The sequence below is a fragment of the Atractosteus spatula genome, chromosome 11 (assembly GCF_055471065.1).
Source record: "Atractosteus spatula isolate fAtrSpa1 chromosome 11, fAtrSpa1.hap1, whole genome shotgun sequence".
Taxonomy (NCBI): Eukaryota; Metazoa; Chordata; class Actinopteri; order Semionotiformes; family Lepisosteidae; genus Atractosteus; species Atractosteus spatula.
The window spans coordinates 46,200,573-46,211,784 of record NC_142716.1 but is presented as its reverse complement, the minus strand read 5'-3'; the positions used below and the strand labels follow the sequence as shown (position 1 = coordinate 46,211,784).

The 11,212-nt window shown below is 39.0% G+C and overlaps 1 protein-coding gene across 1 annotated transcript; it reads right to left on the bottom strand.

Annotated features, from left to right (window-relative positions):
- Window positions 1–3,173: 3,173 nt before the first annotated feature.
- tekt3 (tektin 3) lies at window positions 3,174–10,943 on the bottom strand. Its single transcript, XM_088928296.1, has 7 exons — window positions 10,371–10,943; window positions 9,141–9,224; window positions 8,766–8,836; window positions 6,938–7,081; window positions 5,647–5,869; window positions 4,093–4,247; window positions 3,174–3,390 (listed from the first exon to the last, which is right to left on the bottom strand). The coding sequence occupies exons 1-7, from the start codon at window positions 10,941–10,943 to the stop codon at window positions 3,174–3,176; spliced, it is 1,467 nt and encodes a 488-aa protein (XP_088784422.1).
- Window positions 10,944–11,212: the final 269 nt, after the last annotated feature.

The following is an 11,212-nucleotide window of genomic DNA, read 5'->3' as shown; positions in this document are numbered from 1 at the left end:
AGAATGACCAAGAAAATCAGCCTTGACTACATACCTGCTTCGCGTTTTGCAGTGATAACAGAGCCAGATACGTGTATCAATGAGCTCTTGCCACACAGGGAGGAATGTTAGTGCAATAGGAGTGTGTGCAATAGTTTAACTCCAGTTGATATTTGCTTAGGACCACACCTATATCCCCTAGATTATCTCCAGTAAACAAATTTTTGTTTTCTATTTTGCCTGTGTTTTAATGGTGTAAGTAATAGGCTAAGATTTCTTTATTTTTAGTTAGGTTAGTTCAGGATCAGAATTTCAGCATTTATGATTAATTTGTGTAACTGATGCCATTGTCCCAAGCAATACATATTCAAGATGTTCCACAAATTCTAAAATCTTAACTGTCCAATAATACTTAACATTGGGTGGTGAAAGAATTAACAATTTCTTTCGGTGTTCAGTGCTTTGTACATTTAATTTAGTGTGGAAATCTACAGGTTACTGTTGTGATTGTGGGGGGGGGGGGGAAGGAAAGGAGCATTCCTTTTTTCTCAGACAGAAAGATATTTGTAGATTCAGATCCGATGTCCAGACATTCCCTGCAGGTCGATGGCAATTTGATATTCCTGGAAGACACAAAACCAAGGGATGGCTGCACTGGGGACTTCCAAACCAAGGAGATGGTCCTCTCTTCCCTGGATAGAAACGTCATGCTCAGCTCTCGTCTGCAGACAGATGACTCACAGAGCGGAGAAAGAGGAACGGATACGTAGCCTCACGCAACATAAGAGGAAGAAGTCGTTTTAGAACATGACAAACGTCAGCGATTTTGCTCTCTTCTTTTTTTTTAATATTCAATTCTTTATTTCACTTCTTTTATGTTCAGCGATATTTTATTAACTAATTGTTTGTCAAACTGATTATAGCTGAGAACAATCCAACCATTCATCTATGGACACCGTTCTCTACTTAAAGGGTTGCGGTCAGCTGAGCCCAACGTCATAGGCACAGAGCACTAGGAGGGGCCATCTCAGGGAACACACACATCCAATAAACCCACTTGGACATGAGGGCAACATACAAATTCCATGTAGAAGTCCAATCAACACATCAGGACCCAAAGGCTGTTAGGCAGCAAAAGGTTGACCAACTATTTTGTTAATGTCTTCATGTCTCCTTTCATATATAACATACTGTATACTATACACTATATACACTATATATATTATCATATAAATCTCCTTGTGTGTTCAAAGATGTGGTAAGAAATAATCCATTTTGCCCTTTGAAACCGTCGATGTTGAAATTAAAATGGGGTGGGTAGGATGACTGGTTCATTTATCTTAAAATATTTCATGATTAACTGGTGTTTCAAATTTGACTTACAGGATCTTTCTATGGTATTCCGTACAAATGCGTATTAAAAATCTGTAAATTGCCATGTAATTGTCAATAAAAAGACATAAAGTTACACCACTCTGTTGTGGGTGTTTTAGCAAAGCAGCCTGAGAGAGATAAACTCATATTACAAAATCCTGTACAACCACACCCCAGCTGGCCATGGTGAATAGTTGCACAAGTTAATATTGCAAAAAACTTATATTATAGCATAGAACTATACAGCTACACTGATTCTACACTGATGTAACGTTAATATTTCTGAGGATTGTCACATCGTTTTTCTGGCTAGACTACTCTCATCCTTAGGAATCCGATATGTTTTCCAAAAATGTTAATTGCATTTCTGGCATCAGTTGATGCTGTTCTTTTTATAAATCAGATAAGTGATTCTAGATTAAGTGCATTAGAGTGAAGAACATAAATTAAGTTCATTTCTAGTAAGCACACACAGAGGTGTTTTTCTTTTGCCTGACACATGTTAAGTTTTTGCCTGATGTTAGTTTAAAGATTAAAGACACATCTGCCTCCACAACAAATGTTTGTATTGCAGACACTTGAGATTGTCAGGTCTCTAGGAATAAACAGAAACTGATGGCTCGCAGGACAGAACTGTCAACGACACCTGCAAGACACTAGGAAATAAAAACACTTTTTGTTGGGAGTATTTACTCTACTTACAAAGTACAGTGAACTGATAAAACATAATAAATACAAATAATTAAGAATTTCTTTTCATTGCCAATGCGGGAAGAAAATACTTTTTTCATGGCATTGCCGATGATTAATAAGTGAAAAGAAAACTACTGTATATGGTTTCGCTGAAGACAATTCCTCTTTTTTTTGCAACCCAAGTAAGTTTGCTAAAAATCTTGATGTCGTTCAGTCCCCTACATCTGATCATATTATCGAATTTAACTCACCAGTGCTGGCACTCAGGAAACTCATTTTCTCTAAAACTCTTAGCCGTGTTAGAACCAAAAGGAAATAATTCAATTTTAAGGTGGAGTCAATAAATGTTACCTTTATCTCTTAAGTGTGTCTCCCCTCCGGTTTCTCTCTTATTTCAGTCTGATCATTGACATTATGGAATGCTTTTACAACCCTGAATGTACAGTGTAAGTCTGTACAAGGAACAAAACTTTAAAAATAGCAAGTACCAATTTAGAATTTGATTTACTTTCAATTTAATTTTATAGATTGTTTTCTTTTTCAAAATTTTCTCTTTCATTTATGTAAATCATCCTGAGAGTCATGACCATATATGAAATGTGCACTTAACGCATAACTTAAACGTTTGTGTACAGTGAGGATGAGGACGTCAACATGTCAGTTCAGAGAGTAATTAATTTAATCCTCTGCCTGGTGGGGTAGAGTACACGCGCTGTTCTTCGGTTATCATTTTACGTACAACAGCAATCCCAACTCCATTACACCTCTGGGAACACCAACAAGCAAGAAGCAAGAGAATTAAAGAAAAAAAATCACAGCCAAAAGTGATCAACAATTCCAGATCTCCTGATCTTTAAGGTGTTCTGCTTTTCATCCCAGCAGAGCTCCTAACTGCTTTAATTGGATTTATAATTATTTTAATTGCACTAATTAAACATTTTCAAAGGTTTTCAGCCATTTACAATTTAAAGAGACCTATAAAATCTACTGGACTGGGTTTGTGCAATTCTTGCAATATATTCTGCATACTACATTCTCTGTGTCTGTTTAAAGTGCACGCTCTTCCATTTACTGTGAATCTTAAAGTAGACTGCATGGCTGTTTTGCAGCAGTTTAGACTACATCATTTATGTGTAGCCCACCAGGCGGGGCGTGCTGGGAAAACTCTTCCTCATGCCCATACACTTCTCCTGGTCAATGAACAGGGAGTTAGCCTTCACCGACAGGTCGTGCTCCAGGGAGACCTTGGTGCGGACTAGCGTCTGTAGGGTGTGCTCTGCGTCTCTTAGCCTCTCCTTCAGCTTCTGTATAGTGTCTCCAATCTCTCTGACTTCACTCACCAGCCTGTGCAAAACAACAAAGGAACATCCTTTATTTAAATGCTGAGGACCTACTGTAGAAGGGAATCCCTTACTCGGACAAAACAGGAGTTGCCTTTCTAAATATATAAGTTTAGCCTGCCTAAATGCCTAACATCATTCCAGTAAATCACACATGCATTGGCTCAGAAATACATCATACAATGCAAGGTGGTTTCAACACCACATTTTTTTGTCATTTATGTATTTATTTGGTAAATGATAAGACTGATCACAGTATAAGAATCAAGGATCAATTAAGTAATTAAGTCCCTTTCAAAGCAGTTGACAGATCACAAAGTAATATTTTAGGAGTCATTTGAAGCATAAGTTTGCAATCCACGCAACCCAATACATCAACTAATCTAAGAAACTGTAAACTCCATCCCTCAATAGATAGGTCAGGTACTGAACAGCACTTGGATACTAAAGCTGATAGGGAATCTGCAAAAAGCCTCTAGTGGCTAGAGTAGTACATACATTTAATATCTGCTCTTTTTCACATTCTCTTGAAAAGGCATTAGTTAAATATTGATACCACTAAAATCAATAAGAGCACTTGCATGTTCAATTTATTCCCATGCTGAATGGGGACTGGAGTGCAAACTGCAACCCTGTGGGGATCTCCAAAGAGACTGATTCTCTTGCTTCAAAGGAGAGAAACAGAAGACAAGGTCGTGGGCCCTACCGGTGGTGGGGGTTGTCACGGCACAGCTCGACGTTGGGCCTCCTGGTCCGCTCCTCCAGGCGGGTTTGGGCCACTTTCAGAGGACTTTCCTTGTCCCGGATGGACTTCTTCAGGGTCTCAATGAGCATCTCTGTCTGAAAGATTTCCTGCAGCGTCTAAACATCGACCAGAAAAAGGGAACGGTAAGGGGAATATAATGTGGGTTATATGAAATGTTCGCTTGTATATACATTTAGAATTGCCATGTATTTTTCGATTATATACCCACCACATTCAAAATCAATTAATGCCTGATATGTCTCTTCTCACAACGATGACCCCTGTATCCACATAGTGAGAATGAGAAAATGCAGGCAGACTACTCAGACACTCCCCACACATAGCTTGGCCCACTCATCTTCTTAAATGCTATAAGCTGCAAGAACCCGGACAATTGCAGGGTAGCCGTTTTTCTGAGGGTTGACTAATCACAGCCCTGCCCTTGCGGTGCTGTGACCTGACCCAGACACAACCACATTTAAATCTTAATCATCCCAGAAGAATTATTCAGATGGCGCTATTAATCAAACCTTCTGCCATGACGGTCCCCCACTGCCAGCCACGCTAAGTTGTCTTTGCTATTGAACATGGCAACGTATTTCATGCACTACTTCAAAGAAAGAAATGAAACAGGTGAAGTCAAGGATCACGTACAGTGATTGGGTAGCATCTGAAAAGAGCTGAGTACACGTGTAAGCTAAATAATAAAAAGACTTTCTATTGCCTGTTATTTTTTTTAACAAATCTAAACTGTTTCATAAATCCATTTAGTGATGTGCATTCTATTGACTTTACAAAATAGTGCATGCTTTAATTTGTCCATTGATGTTAAGATGGAATCGACAGTGGGCTGGAGTTCTGTAGTCCATGTGTATATTAAACAGGCAGTGTCTCACATGTGCTTTCTGGTATTTCTCTGGTATGAGCGGTTCATTAATAATAACCAAGCATTTCGTCTCTAGACTCAAACAGAGTAAAACTAAATCAGATATAAATCAGCCTCCATGAAACATTCGCATAAACTTAACTATATTAACAAGTCCTGTCTTGCGTTTCAAGTTTCAAAACAAATGTTTGAGTTTTGCTGTTGATTTTTCGCATGAAAGTCATTTTGGAATTAACAGACTAATTAACACTGCTGTACAACATTCATAATAGGATTCAAAAGAACTCCTATGTATTTCAGTTTTGACATGAAATGTGAGTCTCAGATAAAACGCCCAGTCCTTGCCAAGTGAATTGGTAATGGATTTGTTAATGCAGTGTGTTTATACTCATTCAGCAATGCAATTATAAATGATGGTTGTAAACACTGTACATACAGTACTTTAGGTTTCTGAATCTCTACTTTGCCTTATTCAACTTCTGTACATGCAACCAGAAATTGTTGATGAAAGTTTTTTAGATTTGATCTTTTGTGCATTGAACTCCAAAGAGGATCACTAGCAGCATGCTGTGACCAATCTAAGCAAAACAAAACCAAATGTTTTCCATTTTCTGCCCCTAATGCAACACCTTAGCCAAGTGTGTCTGCAGGTTGTTCTTGGCGTCGGCAGTCTCGGCCATGCGATTGGTGAAAGCCACATTCACAGTGTTGAACTGGTTCCACATCTCATTGGAAGTGGTGTTTAGAAGGATTTCTACTTCATCACGAAGTCTGGCAGATGCTGCTCGCTCACTCTGGGATCGGAGGATGTTATTATCTGTAAACTTGGCCCAGGAATCAGGTATTGAAAGTCTGCACGGGACAGTAAGAAACATAATCACACCCAGCTATGAAACTGACCATAAACTCTACAGCACATTCACACCTTAATCTGGCAGGAGATAACAGACTTTCATCTCCTTCAGCCTCATAAATAGACATTTTTTTAAGAATGCGAGAGGTAAAATCAAGCATTATGTGGTTGTTACTAAATCAGACCCAGGGACATTTGTTCATCGTGTCCGAGTCTGTAAATACATCTCTTTTACTGCAAAAGGATTTTTTTTCTCCATGTTCTTTAGCAAGCAGAAACAAAAAAGCCCCCATGGAAAAGTGCAATTGCAGTTCTGAAGGTCTGTAGCATCATCTGGTCTCAATTTCCTCCTTCAGCTACTTGAAAATAATTGAAAAACTCTTTCCAATCTCTTTAATTGTAGGTGACCTGCTGGACGGCAGCTCTCCTTAATGGGATTGAGGCACCATCCAATATCTGTTTGGAATTGAAGGTTATGTAAGAATGAAAAAAGCATTTCACCTGTAAATTCAGTTCACGAAAATACTGTGGTTAATAAACTGAAAACAAGAAAGAAACAAATGCTCTGTGAGGTGTTTCTATTGCTCTTACTTAAAACATAAGGTAGCTTATGTTTTAACACTTCTTACACACAAGATTCATTAGAAAGACTTTAGATAAGAAAGCTAAATATAATTATTCCACTTTTGCTTTTTTTCTACTTATTTTGTCAGAAAATACCACGTTTTAGGTTTCTTCAGTATAACAGGCACAGGATTTCTGAAAGTCAGATTTTGCAAGGGTTTAGTTTTGGTTAAACTACAGACATGTTTGTGAGCTATAGAACCTCTAAACCTCTACAGGCACTTTAATTACTGAACAGTGTGCACAATGTCAAGGTAGAGGAATCATTTTATGTTGCCTTTAGGAATGTTTCAATCACTTTCTGCAAGACAAAAAGGCTTGTACTTTGACCCGCTTTATCTCAATGCAAAACTATTTTTCCTTAATGAGTTTAAGGACTTTGTTTCTACACACCCTCCCAAAAACACACACTTGCACGTGATATTGAACGGAACTGAACTCACGAAGGGTCCAGCCGCTCCACGCCTCTGTAGTAGCTGATTCCATCGGAGGTATTTCTCAGCTGGTGACACTTGTCATCGATCCGGTGGGCCTCTGCTTTGTCATTGACGTCTCTCTCCAGCTCGTGCTGCGCTGCCCTGTTGGACCTGAAGCCGTGACATTCAGCATTTCAGAGACAAGGGGAAGAAACCTGCTAAAGGATGAACATTGCAACGCATTCTGTGAAACAAACCCAGTGAGTGAGTTTGAAAAATAAACAGTGAGCTCTGTGCTAATACTGGTGTCTACCTCTGCACATTTATGGTCTTCTTCTGGTTCCCCTTCCTGAAATGCACTTATTCAAACATGAGGGCATAGAGCTCCACTTATTCAGGGCCTCTTCCCTATTTACACTGCCCATCCATCCCCTGTTTTTATAGAAGTTCAAAGGCTTTGGCTTTTATTACGGCTATACCTATAGCAGCTTTCAGCTTGATCTCATTGTTATCAGAAGATAAGCAAGGCTTGGCTTGGCCTGGCCAGTACTGGGGTGGGAAACATCATGAAAGAACTAGATTGCAGCTGTAAATGTTAAAGGACCAGTAGGAGGCGCTTTTCCTTCTGGACCACAATTTCCAATCCAATCACAATGCCCAGGTATGGTGACTGCAGACATTGTGCAGAAGGAGGTGCCATCCTTTGGATTAGATGATAAACTGAGGTATTGACCACTTGATCATTACTGATCCCTGTGGCCTTGTTCTTTAGTTCAGGGACGTGCCAGTATAAGGACTGAATTCCACTTCAGGCCTGCATAATTTGTCCTCCCTAAATTTCTCATTTAATTCAATTGGTGAAGTAAATTCTCACTCCTGATGTGTTGTGTAGAACGCCTGCTGGTGCAGATTTGCTGCTGTGTGTCCTCAATGTGTGCTGAATTATGAGTGATTGTAATTCAGTGGTGAATGTGGGTTCCCACCTATACTGCGAAGAGCTTTGGGATATTTTGGGATGAAAAACATCATGCATCTATAAGTGATTAATGGAGTTCAAAACAAACGTTCAGGAGGGATGACAACAGCTATGTTCAATCAACCTCACCAGTCAGTAATTTGTTACATCATTTCCTCTTATGAAATGACTGTAAATACTATAGTAATCCTCTTCTCTCCCTCACATACATCTTTTAAATTCCTCCTCCACCCCATCTCCACTTTTGCAGCAGCCCTGTGGTCACTCTGCACTCTTCCAAGCCTCCTCGTCCAATGGCCAGAAGGCTGGCCCTTAGCTAAGCAGGATAAGCCAGGTTTATTGTCAGTAAAACACTCTGCTAACCTTTCAATACACTTAATTCTAGGGTGTTGTTATTCCTTGTAAATATATATTTTTTTTAATTCAGTTTAGCGTGCTTTACTGAATACTGAGAAAAAAGGGTGCTTTTTGATGAATTAGTAAAAAAAAAACCTGTTAGTCATCAGATGTTTCATGGGTCCAGATGATGATCTTTACTCGTAACCATGAAATTTTCTGGACCCATTCTCTGGCATTGGATCTAAATCTACTGTCACTGATCTCATCAGCTGTTAACTGGAGCTTGTATCCCTCCCTTTTCTGTTAAGAGATTTCTTCATTTTAGAGCAAGCCCATAGGAATGGCAGAAATATACAAGATATTCTGTAAAAATCTACACTGATTCTATTATGTCCACACCCATTCTTATGATAACTCATTGGAATGCTCTATTCCCATGACAGCTACATCACCAGTTGAACTGGAAAGTTCACTGTTAAAAATCTCTATGAACAATATAGTATCTGTGCACCATGATCTATACCTGAGTGGTTGACTTACGCAAGCTGAGCATTCACCCTGTCCAGATGGCGCCTCATTCTTTCCTGGCAGGACTTGATCATCTCAACCTCCTAGAGAAACAACAATGTCAAATTTAAAAACACATTCTGTTTCTTGTAGATTGCACCTCGCACACTAGAGAAAAGCCATTACTGATGGGGAAAAATGTAAGGTTTGCAAGAGAAATGACAGTTCTGACAGCTTTCTCAGCTTACAAAGCAAGACAAAAATAGGAAATTGTACTAAAGATACATGAGCAAATAAATGTGTCTATATACATCATATATGCAAACACAAATGAAAAAGAACAAAAGAAAAAAAGTCTGAACTCTGTACATTATATATATATATATCCACCCACTACTTAGATCTTACTTTCAGTAAGTCTTGTTCCACTTCATCATGGACCAGGTCGATGGACATCCTTTTCTCCCTATGGTACAAGCACTCTTGAGCTACCTGTCATTGCAGAGTTTATGAACATTGTTAAGAACAGGTCCACACCTACCAGCAGGGTTATCGTAACAGACAACATACAGAAAGTTCTTCAGAAAACATACCAATTCAAATTATTCAGTATACCCAAGTATGAATATTTTTAACAGATTTGATCTTTTACACCAAAGGGCCACACACCATTTATTGAAGAACCATTATTAATTGACACATGTACTGTATGGTTGTTAATACAGAAGTAAAATATGTTAGCCTATAAAACATTGCAATAATAAAAGGACTACTACAATTACTTATAATAATAAATCAAAACTGCTATCTTAACATTTTGAGTATGCATTGTATATCTAGAAAACCCAATTATTAATTACCTAAAAGTCTGTTACAAAGCATTTTGTTACCTGATACTCACCCTAAACCCTTCATGTCACTAGATCGTTAGTTCATCAACATGACACTGCTTGTCCCAGAGGAAATCCAATAAGGTAATTGACCATGTTCGCTCATTGCAGCCTGTGTTGCTAAGCTACCCTTCTGGGAAACTTATTTATCCCTAATAATCAAGTCTTCATGATAGTTTGAACTCTTAAGATGAATAACTCTTTGAGATGTTTATCAGGCACAATTTGACCAGATTTACATACATTCAGCTAACTGTAATTATGAATTGACTTCATTTGTTTATGCATTTGAAGAAAAATAAAGACAGAAAAAATAATTTAGGAATTTAATAATTTAGGAATTATTCATTTTAAAGGGTGAAGTATCAAAACATGTTGTTTATGCAATATAGGTGAAAAAATGTATAGTAGTATAGTAAGTTAAGAAGGAAGAACTCTCCTCATAGGCATTCCAGACACCCCAGTGCTAGCTAAGGACAACCTTAAATGTCACCTTTTCCGAGCAGCTTGGATCACAGGCAGGTTTATTTTTGATAACTGCACATTGTCAGATAAAGTAACTTGCAGTGAGAAAAAAACTGAAGATGAAATTAGGTCTTTTTAACCTGAGCTGAACCAGGTTTTCTCAGTTTTAATCATCTAGAGTGGTGGAACCTAATTCTCCAACAACTTACTGTGCATATATCTGGGCAGCCCCAGTCATCCAGAAGCTCCCAAGGACTTCTGCACCAGAATTGAGCTTTCTCACCTGCAACGGTCCTTCTGTCTCGGCCAGTGCCCGCTCCAGTCTCTTCTTCACGTCTGTGAGAGTGTTGATCTCCCCAATCATGTTTCCAGTTTCGTGGGTCAGCTCTGACCTCCAGAAGGCAATGTCGTTGATCCGCTCCCCGATGTTTTTGTTAGTGGACTCCTGGTTTCTCCTAGTCAGCTGCTCCTTGTCCTGGATGAGCCTGGTGGTGTCTCTCCGTAGTCTCTCCGCGCTGTGCCTGGAGGACTCGGACTCCCTGTAGTTGCTCTGGTTCGACTTGTGCCAGTCGTCTGGAGTGTAGCGATTCACAAGGGCCGACCGATTGGAAGGGTAGAAATTCACTTTGGCTTTTGTGAGGTCTGGGGGAACCCGCTGAATAGAGGCCAGTGTGGGAATGGCACTTGCCGTTTTGTAGAACGTATTGGTTCGCCAGGGCTGGTTAATACTATGGGTCAGAGCGAAATGGGGGTAATGGCTCTTATAGCTGGAAGCCATTGTGGATATAGCAGGGAGAAAGTTGCTTGTTCTGGGTCGTGCATAAGTAGCAGTCTGGGTAGAGCCCAAAAGTTCCATATCTGATTATGAGAATTCCACCAGATTCCCTAAACATTAAAATACACAACCATGTCAGGTTTACAGTACTGTATATACATGTCCTGCTCTTGATACATATTAAACTCAATTGTATAAACATTTCTGTTCATTAAACTGTAAGGCTATGTAGTGTATAGAAATGTACTGCTATAAATGTGGGGGGAAAAAATCAGTGGAAATTTACCAAGTAAATTAATAACATCTGATAAAAATGTCATTTATTTGAAAACCAAGAGTTTTCTTCTTTC

Excerpts from the sequence above, each read along its gene's own strand:
- tekt3 (XM_088928296.1), bottom strand. The coding sequence starts at position 10,943 with ATGGAACTTTTGGGCTCTACCCAGACTGCTACTTATGCACGACCCAGA. Across the intron at positions 9,225-10,370 it reads AGACAGAAGGACCGTTGCAG|GTAGCTCAAGAGTGCTTGTA; the intron begins GTGAGAAAGCTC and ends CTGCAATGACAG. Across the intron at positions 8,837-9,140 it reads TGGAACAAGACTTACTGAAA|GAGGTTGAGATGATCAAGTC; the intron begins GTAAGATCTAAG and ends TTGTTTCTCTAG.